This window comes from Oncorhynchus mykiss, chromosome 3, assembly GCF_057628025.1.
Source record: "Oncorhynchus mykiss isolate SJ-2025 chromosome 3, ASM5762802v1, whole genome shotgun sequence".
In the NCBI taxonomy this organism is placed as follows: Eukaryota; Metazoa; Chordata; class Actinopteri; order Salmoniformes; family Salmonidae; genus Oncorhynchus; species Oncorhynchus mykiss.
Window position 1 is genome coordinate 33,742,904 of NC_143024.1, and position 18,022 is coordinate 33,760,925.

General features: G+C 41.8%; 1 protein-coding gene across 3 annotated transcripts in view; it reads left to right on the top strand.

Annotated features, from left to right (window-relative positions):
* Positions 1-16,898, top strand: part of LOC110513938 (pleckstrin homology domain-containing family F member 2) — a 28,039-nt gene extending 11,141 nt beyond the window's left edge. For 2 of the 3 annotated variants that reach the window (XM_021593569.3, XM_021593573.3), the window contains exon 2: positions 13,275-16,898. In XM_021593569.3, the coding sequence (XP_021449244.1) occupies positions 13,286-14,032 (747 nt within the window). In that variant the 5' untranslated portion in view covers positions 13,275-13,285 and the 3' untranslated portion in view covers positions 14,033-16,898. The remainder of the gene's footprint in view (positions 1-13,274) is intronic. The other variant, XR_002472055.3, reaches the window with a different exon arrangement.
* The last annotated feature ends 1,124 nt before the right edge of the window (positions 16,899-18,022 follow it).

Here is an 18,022-nt window from a genome sequence, read left to right on the forward strand (position 1 = left end):
CTCTATCGCTGTTAGGGGACATCGGCTGCCCTGATAGACATACTTGATCCTCTCTCAATCAGTAGATGACGTTAGGCACATTTGACACTGACAGAAGTACTGAAAGTAACAAATTCTAGTAACAAACTTTCATTTTCTAGTATTGAAAAACGACTGAAAGCTCGGTATACCGTGCTACACTACAATGAAATGGTACCTGTCAGTTCCAAGGACTCAACATATTTTTTTCTGGCTGTCTGACCCTTGGTGATTGTGGCTGGCTGCAGAGTGGGCATTAGCTCGGAGAATGGAGAGCAGAGACTTGGGTGTAGTGAAGTAGTAGCCTGAATTCTTTAGGTGTCTCTGTGAGGAGGCATAGGCCTGTAGCTGTACTGTACTTCAACTTACATAAACACCTGCTAGTGGGGGTGGTGGTGAAGTCAAATGTCTCATATACAGTGAGGGTGTGCTTATCCTCTCATACAACCTGTGCTACATGGTCCAAGGTGTAGTGAATCATGAGCTTGGCAGTCACACTTTCACTTTAATAGCTGAAATGCTTGAGGCAGATCTTCTCTTCCTGTCTGGTTGAATTATGCTATCCTCCGTCTTTCACGCAATGCTTCCTTCAGTTAAAGGGGCAATCAGCAGTTTCTACATACATTTTAGACTTATACACTGAGTGTACAAAACATTACAAACACCTTCCTAATATTGACTTGCACCCACCCACCTTTTTTTTGCCCTCAGAACATGAAATCTCCAAGGTGTCGAAAGCATTCCACCGGGATACTGTCCCGTGTTCATGCCAATGTTTTCCACAGTTGTCAAGTTGGCTGGATGTCCTTTTGGTGGTGAACCATTCTTGATACACACAGGAAACTATTGAAAAACCCAGCAGTGTTGCAGTTCTTGACACAAACCGGTGAGCCTGGCACCTACTACCATACCCTGTTCAAAGGCACTTAAATCTTTTGTCTTGCCTAATCACCCTTATAATGGCACACACAATTAGTCTCAATTGTCTCAAGGCATAAAAATCCTCTTCCCCTTCATCTACACTGATCAATAAGGGATCATATGTTTCAACTGGATGCACCTGGTCAGTTTGTCATGAAAAGAGCAGGTTTTCTTAATGTTTTGTACACACAGTGTGAATTATATATGCCCATTGATTCTTGAAGAATTTAACTTATAAATGTCTCATGACCTAAGTTCAACTGTCGTACCCCATCAAAACCCAAACTATAAACATGTTTTACTCCCACTGTTTGTCAACAAAGTAAATACAAATGCCATATAGCCTTAAAACATGGTTAACTATAATTTTGATATATAATGGATGGTGAATCCTTGCATCCATAGCTCTGTCTATGAATTTGAGTGGTTAGATTTCTCAAGCCCCATCCTTTAACTTTTTACTGCGCGGTGTAAAAATCACTTGATGCTCATCTCTTCAGATTAATGTGTGCAGGGTAATTACTTCCTCTGTAGGAGGAGGCTGTGGCAAACTGTGCATACACCAAAAACATGAGCCCCTCCCAACAGTGAGGTTGATAAGCTACCACACCACAAGAGTTTATAAACCCAGAGGCGCAACATTGCGAGACTTCCAGAAACGTCTGTGAAATAGACTAAGCAGACAGTTTGGGGTTTGAGCAGTCAATGAGAGAAGTGAAATTCTTTCTTAGTAGTTAATTTTCTCAGTCTAAAGGCACAACCTAGATTCAAGTCAATGTCTTAATAAGTAGTTGAACATGTTTTTACTCCAACCTCGTGAAATTGACAAACTAACACGTTTTGATTTTTGTCAAAAACAACTTTATATTGAGTGCCTTTGCTTTGACGGCCTGCACATGCGAAGTTTGGCGCCAGACGACCGTTAGACCTGCTGACGTGTTTCTACACATGAGCTTAGCTAGCCAACGTCGCCATGACATCGCCTACAAGCGTGATCGGGGATTTCTATTGGCGAAGCAGTTTCTGCCTGTCTACCTCTCATATGCAAAAGCAGCAGCATCCTTGTCAACAACATAACTCTCTTAATTGGTTTTGCTTGTTTTGGAGATTTCTGTTTGTGTTAGAGCATACAAACACCTCTCTTTCTTCCGGCACTTTCAATGTCTTGGTATCGGAGTCAGTTCTCTGTCTTGCCAGGGTTCATGAGACATGGGCCGGTATAGAACTGCATTGCACTTTGACTCAAACAGTGATCCTCAACAAGTATTCTAGTGTCTGACAGTTAGGCTAAGTAATATTGTAGCCCAGCATTGAGAAGAAAGGTTGAATGTCCCCTGCTGCTTCCCTCTGTCTGCTTCATGAAGACAAGGGTTTTGCAACGGTGACCCATCTGGGGAAACCTTGGGTTATTTTTAGATGTACTGTCTCCCAATTTGAGACTGAAAGAAGACTGTTTTGCATTGGGTGCCTCTTCTGTTCAACGTTACAGGAAGGTAAGGGCAAGGAACCATTCATTATGAGAGCTAGGCCTTTTTAAAGCTGTTGTTTATAGGCAGTGTCTCCTATACCATTAGTTTAATATGACCATTACACCATGTAATTGGATGCCCTCCTGCCTATGGAAAATGTTAGCATTATTGGCCTTGATGTTGCCTCAGGAAGATGTTGGGTGGCAACTGTGTTCATTAGGCCCTCCCCACACACTCATATAAACCTAACATAGAAAGCATTGTGGGGAAAAGAAGAACTAACATGAGTGTTGACTTTCCCTAAGTTGTCCTATTTTCATGTCTGCCCAATGTTGGTTATATTTTCACAACCTTAATCTGCTTCTTGGCGAAATGTCTAGAAAAATAAACTTGAAAGAGTGAGAGGAAAGAGTGAGAGGACAGAGCTCGTAATTAGGGATGCACGATATATCAGTGAACATATCGGAATCGGACAATCTTAGCTGAAAATGCCAACATCGGTATCGGCCGATGTCTAGTTTAATGCCAGATGTGCATAACCCATGTGAAAGCTGTAGTGCATACTAGAGGTCTACCGATTACGATTTTTCTACGCCGATACCAAAAAAAGCTGATACCGATTAATCGGCTTATATATATGTGTAAGAATGACAATTACAACAATACTGAATGAACACTTTTATTTTAACGTGATATAATACATCAATTTAATCTCAAATAAATGAAACATGTTCAATTTGGTTTAAATAATGCAAAAGCAAAGTGTTGGAGAAGAAAGTAAAAGTGCAATATGTGCCATGTAAAAAAGCTAATGTTTTAGTTCCTTGTTCAGAACATGAGAACATATGAAAGCTGGTGGATCCTTTTGACATGAGTCTTCAATATTCCTAGGTAAGAAGTTTTAGGTTGTAGTTATTATAGGACTATTTCTCTCTATACCTTTTTGTATTTCATATATCTTTGACGATAGGATGTCCTAATAGGTACTTTAGTATTGCCAGCCTAATCTCGGGAGTTGATAGGCTTGAAGTCATAAACAGCGCAATAAGCATTGCGAAGAGCTGCTGGCAAACGCAGTAAAGTGCTGTTTGAATGAATGCTTACGAGCCTGCTGCTGCCTACCACCACTCGGACTGTTCTATCAAATTATAGACTTAATTATAATATAATAGACACACAGAAATACAAGCCTTAAGTCATTTAATATGGTCAAATCCGTAAACTATCATTTAGAAGGGAAAAAAAAGTTTATTCTTTCAGTGAAATATGGAACCATTCTGTATTTTATCTAACGAGTGGCATCCATAAGTCTAGATATTGCTGTTACATTGCACAACCTTCAATGTTATGTCATGATTACGTACAATTCTGGCAAATTAGTTTGCAACAAGCCAGGTGGCCCAAATTGTTGCATGCAATGAACGCAAGAGAAGTGACAATTTCCCTAGTTTAATATTGCCTGCTAACATGAATTTCTTTTAACTAAATATGTATGCACGTTTAAAAATATATACTTCTGTGTATTGATTTTAAGAAAGGCATTGATGTTTATCGTTAGGTACATTCGTGCAACGATTGATTATTTTTTTTTTCTCTCGCAAATGCGCTTTTGTTAAATCATCCCGTTTGGCGAAGTTGACGGTCTTTGTTAGGAAGAAATGGTCTTCACACAGTTGGCAACGAGCCAGGCGGCCCAAACTGCTGCATATACCCTGACTCTGTTGCACAGAACGCAAGATGTGACACAATTTCCCTAGTTAAAAGAAATTCATGTTAGCAGGCAATATGAACTAAATATGCAGGTTTAAAAATATATACTTGTGTATTGATTTTAAGAAAGGCGTTGATGTTTATGGTTAGGTACACATTGGTGCAACGACAGTGCTTTTTTCACAAATGCACTTGTTAAATCACCTGTTTGGTGAAGTAAGCTATGATTCAATGATAAATTAACAGGCACCGCATAGATTTTATGCAGCGCAGGACAAGCTAGATAACTACTAGGGTTGATGATATTACTAGTTAACTAGTGATTATGTTAAGGTTGATTAGTTTTTTTGTAAGATACGTTTAATGCTAGCTAGCACTTTACCTTGGCTCCTTGCTGCATTTGCATAACAGGTAGTCAACCTGCCACGCAGTCTCCTCGTGGAGTGCAATGTAATCGGCCATGATCAGTGTCCAAAAATGCCGATTACCGATTGTTATGAAAGCTTGAAATCGTCCCTAATTAATCGGCCATTCCGATGAATTGGTCGACCTCTAGTGCATACCTATATAATGAAGGTACATGACATAATGATGCAAAATTTTGCACTATACATACAACACAGCATTCCTAAACTACCCCACAATGTCTGCTGTGTGGATCGAGCTGTCAACAAGTCAAACAGTCATTTGAAAGAGTAACAACATTTCAGCGAGACAGCTCAAAGGCAAAATCTATTAAAGCTACGATAATGGCATTCGTAGCCCTTGACAATCAACTGTTCGCTGACTGGTCGAGCACCGGTTAACACTACCAAGTGCTCTATTTTTCAGATGTTGCCCTACCGGAGGTACAATGTAATAGCGTCAATGTATGTCAAGAAGCTAATAGCATACTATGGAATGCCGTTTGGGTCTTTGCGTGTCAAAAAATATACAGTAGCACTGTCAAAGCTGTACAAAAATTCAGCAAACAAGCAAAACACCGGCTTGGTAATAAAGCATTATTTGTTTGACCGCAACTTCTGGGGTAGCTAACTTTAACTTGTTACCTAGCTAGTACCAATACAATGCAGCCTGAAAACAACGACCAGTAGAAATGATTATTATTATTATTATTATTATTATTAGCAATGATTTAGGAATCCGTGTGAGTAAGTATTGTTGTTCGCCTATTGAAATTGAACTTCAGATCATGAAAATAAATAGCTAGCCAGCTACTTAGCTTTGGAGGACAGGGTTAACGTTATAAGCAGCCAGCTAGCTTCATCTGGCTAGTGAGGCTCGACCGGACCGGGTTATGTGTTGTGAAGCTAGCCACAATAAGGATTAATAAGCACAATATTGGGATTTGTAGTTTGCCTTACAAATAAAAGTAGTCATTGACAGTGATGCTAATCAATACAAATAGTAGAATTGTACTGTTTGAAGGCTAACCGCGAAGTCCGCTATTGTGGCTAGCTTCACATAGATGGGTCCGACCACCATTTAATCAAATAAGAACTGTTTTATAAATTATGGATATTTTAGATGACACCGAGCTATATAGTTAGCTAGCTAACTATAGCTACTGAAAGTGTCATTTTTGGGGAAGAAAATTGTTTGCATCCATGAGCTAGCTAGCTTTTTTTATTACCAGCACTGTAGGTGCGCGAGACAACTTTACCAGCATCATAGCATATGTATCAATGAATTGTTGTGACATGAAATACGAGTGATAGTGTAATCAATGTGTAATAACTATGTAAAAAAATGAATGAACACGTTAAATGATTGTGATGTGCAGTCATAGTGCAGTCAAATAGTGTTAAATAGTATATTTTTTGACACGCAAAGACCCAAATGGCGTTCCATAGAAATCCTGGTTGAGAATGAAAAGACTGAACAACGAAACAGCACAGCAAGTAAGTGAAAGAATTAGGTTTTGATTATGTTTTACTGGAATTGGGGACATGCGTAAATGCCAACAAAATAACTTTTTGGTGTGTGTATAACCTTTATTTAACTAGGCAAGTCAGTCGAGAACAAATTCTAATTTACAATGACGGCCTACCCCGGCCAAACCCGGACGACGCTGAGCCAATTGTGCACCGCCCTATGGAACTTCCAATCACTGCTGGATGTGATACAGCCTGGATTCGAACCAGGGACTGTAGTGACACCTCTTGCACTGAGATGCAGTGCCTTAGACCGATGCTTGTGTATGTTAACTTTTTAACTGTACTAGAATTCTTAAAAGGCCATAGTAATTATAAATATCGGTATCGTTTTCTTTGGTAAGGAAAATATCGGTATCAGCCAAAAACGTCATATCGGTGCATCATTACTCGTAGTCTATTAATCATTGGTGTATCTTTAGCTACTGCTTCTCCCGTAACCTTAGGTAGGCTATAGCAACAAGTGTTGGCGTCAGCTAACCCCGTCATTCAAATGAAGTCTTTAGTCCTGTTACTCCAGCATCCAAAACTATGAGGAGTACGCTGTAAAAGGTTGTCCTTTTTCCCAACCTATCCACGATCTGGTGTCGCTGATGGCGGATGGAAAGCTTATGAGGTTTTGAAAGGACCAGCTGGTGATGGGGAAGCCCATAGTCAACCTGGTGCTGGGATAAAGGTCTATTCACCACCTTGCTACACTCTGCTACCTGGTAACATTCTTCCACCTGCCAACCTGGTGACCCTCTGCCATTTGCCAATCTGTACGTCCACTCCGAGACGAGGCACAAGAGCAACCAATCAGCAAATGACAAACTTAAACACTCCCAAGTGTTGTTGCTACCTGTTGCGTGGTGTCTGACCAGAGTCCAGGTTTGTGTGAGGGGGTGGTTATCCTGTATGTGTTTTGGCTAGGTAGTTCTTTGCTATGTTATTTTTGTTTGAGTTTTAATAGAACTCTTGAAATCAAGTCTTTCATCTGTCATTATTAATAGCAGTACTAAATCTTTCGGGGACATACACACGTGTTTGATGCGATGACTGACTGACGAGTAATTGCCCTGTTCCAGTGCGTATTTTCTTTCGTCACTGATCATTTGGACAAATCACACTTTCACAGGTGTGCTCATCGTTAACATTTCAGAGAGGGGAGGGGACATTTGGCCCATAAACTAGCCTGCAACCTGGAAGGAGAGGTGGTTGGAGCTACAGCTCTGCTTCCCCTCCTCGTTCTGGTGTCTTTTCTAGTTAGTCTGCCCTAGGAACTTAATCGAGCATCTGCAATCATGCATCATGCAATTTCTTGGGATTTTAGTTATGGATTTCCTAGGTAGTGGACCCTGTATACCCTAATCTATTTAACAGCAGCAGAACATCTATAGCATTAAAAGGTTGAAGTTAATTCAGTCCGTATGTGCTTACTCTTTCAGGCAGTGCACTGTTTGACTCGTTGTGCTGAAGGTGGTGTATGACCCGAGCTTAGCTGAAAGGACATGAGATGTTTTTCTGTCTTCCCCATCTGTTTACTGCGTGTCACACTAAAGAGGAGGCGGCGTGAAAGTGAGACTGATGTCTTGTAGGTCATTATGCTGTTATTTTGGATGAGAGCTGGAATCTGCATCTTCAGAGCTAAATCTATTCAATCCACTGAAGCAGTACATGTACTATAGGCCTTAGACACGTTAGGCATGTTATTGTATAAAGTTAATGCAAAATCTTTAGCCTCACTCTTGAAGCACTTTTCTCTGAAATGGCATAGGCCTCCCTTTCCACTCTGTGTTTAACTTTGCAAAGCAGAGGTGAGTCACAGTAGTTCAGTCACAACCAGGATTGGCAGTTGGTTTTGTCCCAACATGTTGGGCCCTTCAGATGAAAACGACCACGCCTAACCCGGTGGGCGCAGAGCATCACACTTTAATGCTGAATGTCAAAGCGTCCTCGTATGCCTTTGCCATTTCCATGTAGGTGTTTGAATCGATGCCTCCATGCAGCCTCACCACCGCAAAGTATTGCATTTTTTCTTTTTTTTTCAGTGTAACGAGATCAAGATCATCTGTTGTAATCAGACGTGTTGAAAGGTTTAGGCCTTCTCTCTTTCTATTGGGCATTAAGTACCAATGAAGAGACCAAGCAGCCTTGTATCTTTCTCTTAACCTAACTCCCTATGATTTATTTCCCTGACACAATCCTTCATCTCTTTTTCTTCTTTCTTTTCTTTCTTTCTCAGGCATGGCTCTAGGTCTCATCTTCCTCTTGACTGCAGCTGAAGCTTGTCGTCATGGCAGTAGGCAGTGAGGCCTCACTAACAGGGCTAATATGTCTCAAAATAATGTCCCCCCCACCCCCCCCCAGGCAGGGGCACATAAGGCCCTATACTCCATGGCTCCATATCACCTGTTGTCAATAGTGTTAGCTCTCTGGGCTAGGTGGCTAATGCACAGATCACTGTGAGCCCGTGTTCCCTCCCTGCCTGTAGCCTCCCCCCAGTGCTTATGTTAGTCTTAGCTCCTGCTGCTAATTAGCACAATCCCAGAGCAGCAACAGTGGGGCCAGGCCTGGAGTGAAATTGCGTTGCTATGAACCACTCCATATTAGAGATCTGCCAGCAGGTGTGTTTACCTATGTTTTGAATTTGTCTTGGTATCAACATCAAGAGATGGCATAGCCTACTCAACTATGTGTATCCGGATCTGTATGCTTGATTTGAGATTGTGGAGATCAAAAATAATGTGCCTTTAGTATCGTATGCATGAGACGCATGTGTGCATCACCAGTTCAAACAACTGAAGTCTGTCCCTCTTGCAAGGTACCATCCCCAGGCCCACAGGGCAAACGCAGCCTTTCTCATCAATTACCTTTGACTTACCACTACCATTCAAAAGTTTGGGGACACTTAGAAATGTCCTTGTTTTTGAAAGAAAAGCATCCCAGAGTAGCCTCTTCACTGTTGACGTTGAGACTGGTGTTTTGCGGGTACAATTTAATGAAGCTGCCAGTTGAGGACTTGTGAGGTGTCTGTTTCTCAAACTAGACACTAATGTACTTGTCTTCTTGGTCAGTTGTGCACCGGGGCCTCCCACTTTCTATTCTGGTTAGAGTCCATTTGTGCTGTTCTTTGAAGGGAGTAGTACATAGTGTTGTATGAGATCTTCAGTTTCTTGGCAATTTCTCGCATGGAGTAGCCTTCATTTCTAAAAACTAGAATAGACTGAGTTTCAGAAGAAAATACTTTGTTTCTGGCCATTTTGAGCCTGTAATCGAACCCACAAATGCTGATGCTTCAGATACTCAACTAGTCTAAAGAAGGCCAATTTTATTGCTTCTTTAAACAACACAACAGTTTCAGCTGTGCTAACATAATTGCAAAATTGTTTTCTAATAATCAATTAGCCTTTTAAAATGATTAACTTGGATTATCTAACACAACGTGCCATTGGAACATAGAAGTAATGGTTGCTGATAATGGGCCTCTGTACGCCTATGTAGATATTCCATAAAAAATCAGCCGTTTCCAGCTACAATAGTCATTTACAACATTAACAATGTCTACACTGTTTCTGATCAAGTTGAAGTTATTTAATGGACAAAAAATGTGTTTCTTTCAAAAACAAGGACATTTCTAAGTGACCCCAAACTTTTTGAACGGTAGTGTATATGAATGTACAATTACAAGCTCCCACTCAGTGCCTTTGCTCGAAGTTGGGTCAAAGCAGAGAAACTTCTGTTTGCTTTGCTTGTTTTGGATTCACTCCAAAGAGTGGGAGCGATGAGGGGAGCATCTACCTTTTGGGATAGAGATGAATCAGGAGGATGAGCTGCAGGATCAAATCAAATTGTATTTGTCACATGCACCAAATACAACAGGTAGACAGACCTTAGAGTGAAATGCTTACTTACAAGCCCTTAACCAACAAACAATTAAACATCCCAAGGAGCACTGTGCAAGCGATAATATTGAAATGGAAGGAGTATCAGACCACTGCAAATCTACCAAGACATGGCCGTCCCTCTAAACTTTCAGCTCATACAAGGAGAAGACTGATCAGAGATGCAGCCAAGAGGCCCATGATCACTCTGGATGAACTGCAGAGATCTACAGCTGAGGTGGGAGACTCTGTCCATAGGACAACAATCAGTCGTATATTGCACAAATCTGGCCTTTATGGAAGAGTGGCAAGAAGAAAGCAATTTCTTAAAGATATCCATAAAAAGTGTCGTTTAAAGTTTGCCACAAGCCACCTGGGAGACACACCAAACGTGGAAGAAGGTGCTCTGGTCAGATGAAACCAAAATTGAACTTTTTGGCAACAATGCAAAACGTTATGTTTGGCGTAAAAGCAACACAGCTGAACACACCATCCCCACTGTCAAACATGGTGGTGGCAGCATCATGGTTTGGGCCTGCTTTTCTTCAGCAGGGACAGGGAAGATGGTTAAAATTGATGGGAAGATGGATGGAGACATACAGGACCATTCTGGAAGAAAACCTGATGGAGTCTGCAAAAGACCTGAGACTGGGACGGAGATTTGTCTTCCAACAAGACAATGATACAAAACATAAAGCAAAATCTACAATGGAATGGTTCAAAAATAAACATATCCAGGTGTTAGAATGGCAAAGTCAAAGTCCAGACCTGAATCCAATCGAGAATCTGTGGAAAGAACTGAAAACTGCTGTTCACAAATGCTCTCCATCCAACCTCACTGAGCTCGAGCTGTTTTGCAAGGAGGAATGGGAAAAAAATTCAGTCTCTCGATGTGCAAAACTGATAGAGACATACCCCAAGCGACTTACAGCTGTAATCGCAGCAAAAGGTGGCGCTACAAAGTATTAACTTAAGGGGGCTGAATAATTTTGCACGCCCAATTTTTCAGTTTTGATTTGTTAAAAAAGTTTGAAATATCCAATAAATGTCGTTCCACTTCATGATTGTGTCCCACTTGTTGTTGATTCTTCACAAAAAAATACAGTTTTATATCTTTATGTTTGAAGCCTGAAATGTGGCAAAAGGTCGCAAAGTTCAAGGGGGCCGAATACTTTCGCAAGGCACTGTAGTCTTAAAGTGACTATGGATAGCCATTTGTCTATATGTTCATGAGTCTTATGGCTTGGGGGTAGAAGCTGTTACAAAGCCTTTTGGGTTTAGACTTGGCGCTCTGGTACTGCTTGCCGTGCGGTAGCAGAGAGAACATTCTATGACTAGGGTGACTGGAGACCTCCTGGTGTAGAGGTCCTGGATGGCTGGAAGCTTGACCCCAGTGATATACTGGGCCGTACGCACTACCCTCTGTAGTGCCTTGCGGTTGGAGGCCGAGCAGTTGCCATACCAGGCAGTGATGCAACCAGTCAGGATGCTCTCGATGGTGCAGCTGTAGAAGTTTTTGAGGATCTGAGGACCCATGCCAAATATTTTCAGTCTCCTGAGGGGGGAAAAGTCTTTGTTGTGCCCTTGTCACGACTGTCTTGGTGTGCTTGGAACATGATAGTTTGTTGGTAATGTGGACATTAAGGAACTTGAAGCTCTCAACCTGCTCCACTACATTGAGTAGCATTCTCACGTTGGTGTTCCTTTTGTCCTGGTGGGAAAGGGCAGCGTGGAGTACAATAGCGATTGCATCATCTGTGGATCTGTTGAGGCGGTATGCAAATTGGAGTGGGTCTAGGGTTTCTGGGATAATGGTGTTGATGTGAGCCATGACCAGGGTCAGTAGTCATTTAGGCAGGTTACCTTAGTGTTCTTTGGCAAATGGGGCTTTCTGGTTTCATGCCATGGTTCTGTGAAGCTGCAGATGGAGGTGTCCTCAGGATAGAGAGCGCGAGGGAATCAGATTGGGGGAGACCGATGGTGTCTTCTGGGCAGAGAGTGAGGTTAAGGAGGCGAGCGAGTAACGGAGAATGTCATCATTAGGAAAGTTAGATAGGAGCAGCTTGATTTTTTTTACTGGAATGTCAGAACCTGTTAGAATATAATGTCACAGTGCAATTCACTACTGGTACATTAAAGGGATAGTTCACCCAAATTACATATTGGTTTCCTTACTCTGTAAGCGGTCTATAGACAAGGTATGACAGCAGTCCATGCTTTGATTTAGTTTCTGTTTCAACATTTTCCAAGTCATGGGACTGATATTAGCGTTTTTCGTGCTTCATGTTTAAAGCATCAACAAGTGACTTGAGCTTTACAATCAATGTTAGGTACTTTCAGATAATTTGGATATGACGCGTGGAAAAAAAGCTATCGGTCCCATGACTTGAGTGGGATTTGTGCCTCAAATGCCACAATGTTAGCATGTGGAAACCGTGCCAGGCAAAGTAAACCAAAGCGTGGATTGTTATACCTTCTCCATCGACTGCTTACAGGGCATAATTTAGTAATTTCGGTGAACTATCCCTTTAAGACCCATATTAAACTCTTTTTGATTTTGACACCCATCTTCTGTGGACACCGTTATTCTGCAGCTATCAACCTTCATTAAAATGTTTGTCCAGATCTGTTTTTGGGGACGATGGGAGTTAATACTAAGTGTTTGCGTCTCTGTGTGTTCATCGTTCTTTGAAGCAGTGTTTCCCCTATAATCATTTAGCAGCGGTGCCGCCACTGAAAAAATACATATTTCTTCCAAGATATGCTTTTAAGATCAGAGTGGCAAGTCACAACAAGTTGCATATCTTCCTCAGATTTTCATCAGCTCGTCCGAGAACCTCCAAGGTAATTTGTAATCCTGGAAGTGTAGCCAACCCATAGAGAGGGAGAGGATTCTAGTGCCCAAGGGTTATAGATGTATGTAATAATTGTTAGCTAAGAGTTACGTTACGCTAGTTAAATTACCTTTTGGGTTAATATAGAATGGTCTGGTGATGTCATTGAGATTAAGAGAGAAAATTAAACTGTCCTTGATTTTCAGATGAATTTTAAAGGAAGATAACATGTATTTTGGAGTAGGATGTTCAACAACAAAAATGCTCATTTTGAGTGAGTCTTAAGTTAATAAAGCAGCTGACTAAATGAGAGGCCTAGTCCATGGACATTTTGCTAGAAGTTCTCTATTGAAACGCATCTGTTGCCTGCCAAATATTTCCTATATCGCTTTTCATATTCTTATAATGCAATGAACTGGATTACACTTTTTTTCCACTTTCAATCTTTGTATCGCCGCTTTGAAGGGGTATTTGCTAAAAATTAAAACACAATCGTTTTCTCTCTCCCTCCTCTGTCTGCTCCAGGCGAGGCTAAGATGGTGGACCGGCTGGCGAACAGCGAGGCCAACTCCAAGCGGATCCAGGTAGTCGAGGGCTGCTTCGGCGCGGCGGGCCAGCCACTGGTCATACCGGGCCGCGTACTCATTGGTGAAGGTGTGCTCACCAAGCTGTGTCGCAAGAAGCCCAAGGCGCGCCAGTTCTTCCTGTTCAACGACATCCTGGTGTACGGCAACATTGTCATCCAGAAGAAGAAGTACAACAAGCAGCACATCATCCCGCTGGAGAGCGTCACCATCGACACGGTGGCTGATGAGGGCGACCTGCGGAACGGCTGGCTCATCAAGACACCCACCAAGTCCTTCGCTGTCTACGCCGCCACTGCTACTGAGAAGTCAGAGTGGATGAGCCACATCGGCAAGTGCGTGGGTGACCTGTTGGAGAAGAGCGGCAAGGCACCGACTGGCGAGCACGCCGCCGTCTGGATACCAGACTCAGAGGCCACCCTCTGCATGCGCTGCCAGAAGATCAAGTTCACGCCCCTCAGCCGCCGCCACCACTGCCGCAAGTGCGGTTATGTGGTTTGTGGCCCGTGCTCTGACAAGAAGTTCCTGCTGCCCAGCCAGTCTTCCAAGCCGGTGCGTGTGTGTGAGTTCTGTTACCTGCAGCTGGCCTCCGCAGGAGGGGGGATGGGCTTAGGCCCACGCTCAGACTCCTACAGCCGGTCAGGGTCAAAGTTCAACAACGTGTCGGACGACGAAGATGAGGAGGACAGCAGTGACTGAGGAAGGCCTTCCTGACAGCCTTCCATCTTTCCCCTTTTAGTAATCAATTAGCAATATTCCACTAATAATTACTACTTTTTTTTTTTATCCCTCCACAGCTTAAAAATAGCATAGGAAGATTAATTAATTGGACAGCAGTGTTTTGAAGAAACATTCTCTTTTTTTCTTCTTGCTGAAATAAATGTTTTTTAACGATAATATTGTGAAATGCCTGATGGGAATTGTAGTAAGTTCGGTAAAAATATCCCTCACACTATTAGTAGTATGGCTGCTTCCTGTATGGCATGCTCTATAGTCCATCCTCTTTGTTCTCCATTAAACAGTGGACCTCACTACAGGAGCGAATGATGCTAGGAGTAATGTAGCACCTCTCATTGTCCTCTCTGCTAATGTCATCCTCGCTTCTATTACATTCTTGATTTAATTTCCCCTTATAAAAATGTTTTTATTTTTAATTGTTTTACCAATGAACCTTAAGAGGTGTGTTTACATGCCTCAATGCTGATATTTCTGCGGGGAGAAGTGATTAGCATTCAGTCACACTTTACATAGTCTTACCTACCCCTTTAAATATTTCAGGTAAAATACCTGTAGGTGCTTTTTTTTTCTAGGTTTTTAAACTGCTAACCCCTCCTTAACTAACCTCTCAAATGATTACAGTATCAAAGCCAGAAACGTGAACAGTCTGATCTGTTGATTTGTTTTTTGTAGTTAGTTGCTTATGACAAATCGGCTAAAGCTTTATAATTGTATGGTGAAGCTCCTCTAGGTGTGTGTGTCTTAGCATAGAGTGGTGGCCAACTTTCAGTTTTGAAGTTGAAGAGTTTTTCTCCACAGCTTAACTTGTAAAAGCATGTATTTGAAATGCACATAGTCAATCATCCCAAAAATGTACCTCACACAGACCTTAATTTTCACACAGTGCCTTTTGAGAAAGTGAGTTGTCTGGGCAGGACTGTTTTAATGAGATATTGCATCAGACCCTAGTACTGTAACTTCTGGTTTGAGGCTGTGTTCTGTCGGTATAACCCTAAGCTGAATAATGGCTGTAGGGAGAAGTGTGTGTGATCATTGTGTGTGTAGATGCGCTAGAAAGCTTTACTTCTGATATTTTTTACTAAATCAGAGAAGAAAACATGCACCTAAAAATACAGTCATGCTTTATAAGGTACTGTCCAGTGTTAGAGATGGGTTTTGGTTCATCTAGAGTAGTTTCTGGCTGGAGTTTCCACTGAGTGCCTTTAGAGTGCTGTGAGAGCAGAAACTTGACCTGTGATCAGGAAATCAGCCCATTGTCTTACTGTGGTCTCCTCAGTATGTGACTGCTTCCTAACCTGCCCTCAAAGTTCCAGGGTATCCTGAACTGTCAGAAAATAAAGCTGAACTGAACTTGCCTGACCACAGAGAACGGGATATCATTGCATAACGTACAGGAAGTGTCTACCATCGACTTCTCTCAGAGGAACCGAGACCATCCCTGCCCCCTCATGTCTCTCTTCCAACTGAGCTTCCCTATAAGGTATGGCCAGTCTGTGTCAGCTGACGCTGACATGTGAAAGGCTTGTTGGAGGACCAACAATGACCTACCCGCAACCACCATCACTTTTTCACGCTGTGAAGTGAACGTAAAATGCACTAACCATTTCAGTTTTTACACTCTGGGCCAGAACGTTCTAATTCACTTTGTCTAGGCATAGTTTATCTTCCTGTGTTTCCATGGGAATCCTTTCTCTCCTTTTAAAGCAACTTGTTTTTACACTTAAGCAGTCAGGCTCTCAGGTGGCATAGACTTGGAACTAATTTGCAGTCTTTCAGAGTAAAATGGAACGTTTATCCTGAGAAGTGTGTGTGTTTCAGAGTGACAGAACTGGTTAAAGGGATAATTTCTTTCCTTTCATTTTTTAGCTTCTCTAAGAAGTAACTGTAGAACCCTATAAAAGTCAATCTCTTTGGCAAGCAATAAGACGTCATACAGTACTTCGATGTAAATCTCCTACCCCGTTGTCTCTGATTATCAGGTTGTATTGTTGAAGAAGCAGATGCTCAAAATACTACATCACTCACTCTATTGAAGGTTTATCATTATACTCACTTAAGCAAGTTTTGCTGTTGATCCTACTTATAGATATTGGGCACATCTATATTAATGTAAATCCTACCATAATCTGTAGTTTCCTTAATCAACACGTTTTGTTTTTCTTCTTTCACCTCACTTAATGAATATTTTGAAATGACTGTTTTAATCCTGTTGATGTTGTATATTTGTATAGTATTTGGGATTTGTTTTGTACAGTATACTATGTAGTTATACAAATGCCGCTGTTTCAGGTCTCTTGTGCTCGTCTCGTCTTCATGTATGGACCGGATTAAACACCAGCACTTTACTCTCTTTCTCTGGAGAGAGGTCGTAAACAAGAGCTACCGTGCCCCTGTGACCGTAGACTGACAGGACTGGATTTCCTGTATGATATCACCTCAGGAGAGTGAGCTAGGGGGACCTACACAACCTGAGATTTAACATTGTACACCCATTAAGCAAACAATTATGTCTGAACACAGAACTGAGGGAACAATGTGAGATTTCTGAAAGAGAGCATACCATACTGTTTTGAGTTTGTTTTCTTTGCCTGTTTATCTGGTGTGGTTTGTTAACCACTCAAGTCTCATGGAATTGAAGTTCTCTCGATTGCTATCGGGTGATGTTTTGTCTTCTCTCATTTAGATTTTTCTTTTCATTAAAATTCTCGTTTAAAACGTCTTTAATAAAGGGCTTAAACCTGAATGTAATACAGCATATCATCGTTAGATACTAATTTTCTCAATTTAAATATATATGTATAAAATATAAATAACATATTGCCTAAAATCTGTCTTGTCTTCTTTGGCTTGTTGGAAAAAAAGTCCTCATGGCTTCAGAGGGGAATGACTATTTACCATGGCGTTTAGAGGGAGCTTGTTAGGTGGTGGCGACAGTCTTCTCGGGGAGCTGAGAACTGACTGCTCCATGACCTCATAGGCTGCCTGATAGTCAAATGGCATGTAGTGCTTGTAACAATCATGCCATAATCCAGCAACCAAACTGCTCTCAGTGCAGTTTAAGCTCTGTTTGTCGAGTGATTCAATGAGAATCCCAGAAAATTCTGAGAAGGTATTTTGTTTTCCTTGTGCAGATCTTAACATTAGTGATTAAGTCAGCGTCGTCCGGGTTAGGGAGGGTTTGGCCGGTAGGGATGTCCTTGTCTCATCGCGCACCAGTGACTCCTGTGGCGGGCCGGGCGCAGTTCACGCTAACCAAGGTCGCCAGGTGCACGGTGTTTCCTCCGACATATTGGTGCGGCTGGCTTCCAGGTTGGATGCGTGCTGTGTTAAGAAGCAGTGCGGTTGGGTTGTGTTTCGGAGGACGCATGACCTTCGTATCTCTCGAGCCCGTACGGGAGTTGTAGCGATGAGACAAGATAGTAACTACTAATAATTGGATACTACGAAAAGGGGGTCAAATTGTTTTTAAAAAGCATTCAGAAAGAAATGCACCAAGCATTTCGTAAAGCTATTTGAATCATTCTGAAGATGCCATGTTCATAGTTGTCCTTTCATTTATTTATTCAACATCTTACATTCATACGTTTCTGATGAAGTATCAAGATGCCCTCAACTAAGCCTGTGGTGTCTTGACATAAAGTCAAATAAAATAAAGATTCTAGGGATGGTTTGTCACATTTTCCAATCCCATTCCCTGAAGCAATACATGTATGAAGCTTAACTTGTCTAACAAGTGCAATTTTTTTATTTTTTATTATGGAGTATTACTGTCCCTCTCCCCACAGGTATATTAAAACAGTTAGTTAAATGCCCCTAAATCCCTACGATACACCATCTAGCCCCAAATCCTCCGATACACCATCTAGCCCCAAATCCTCCGATACACCATCCAGCCCAAATCCCGCTCACTACAGCCCCTGGCTAATCTCCACTGTACAGTTCCCATGGTAA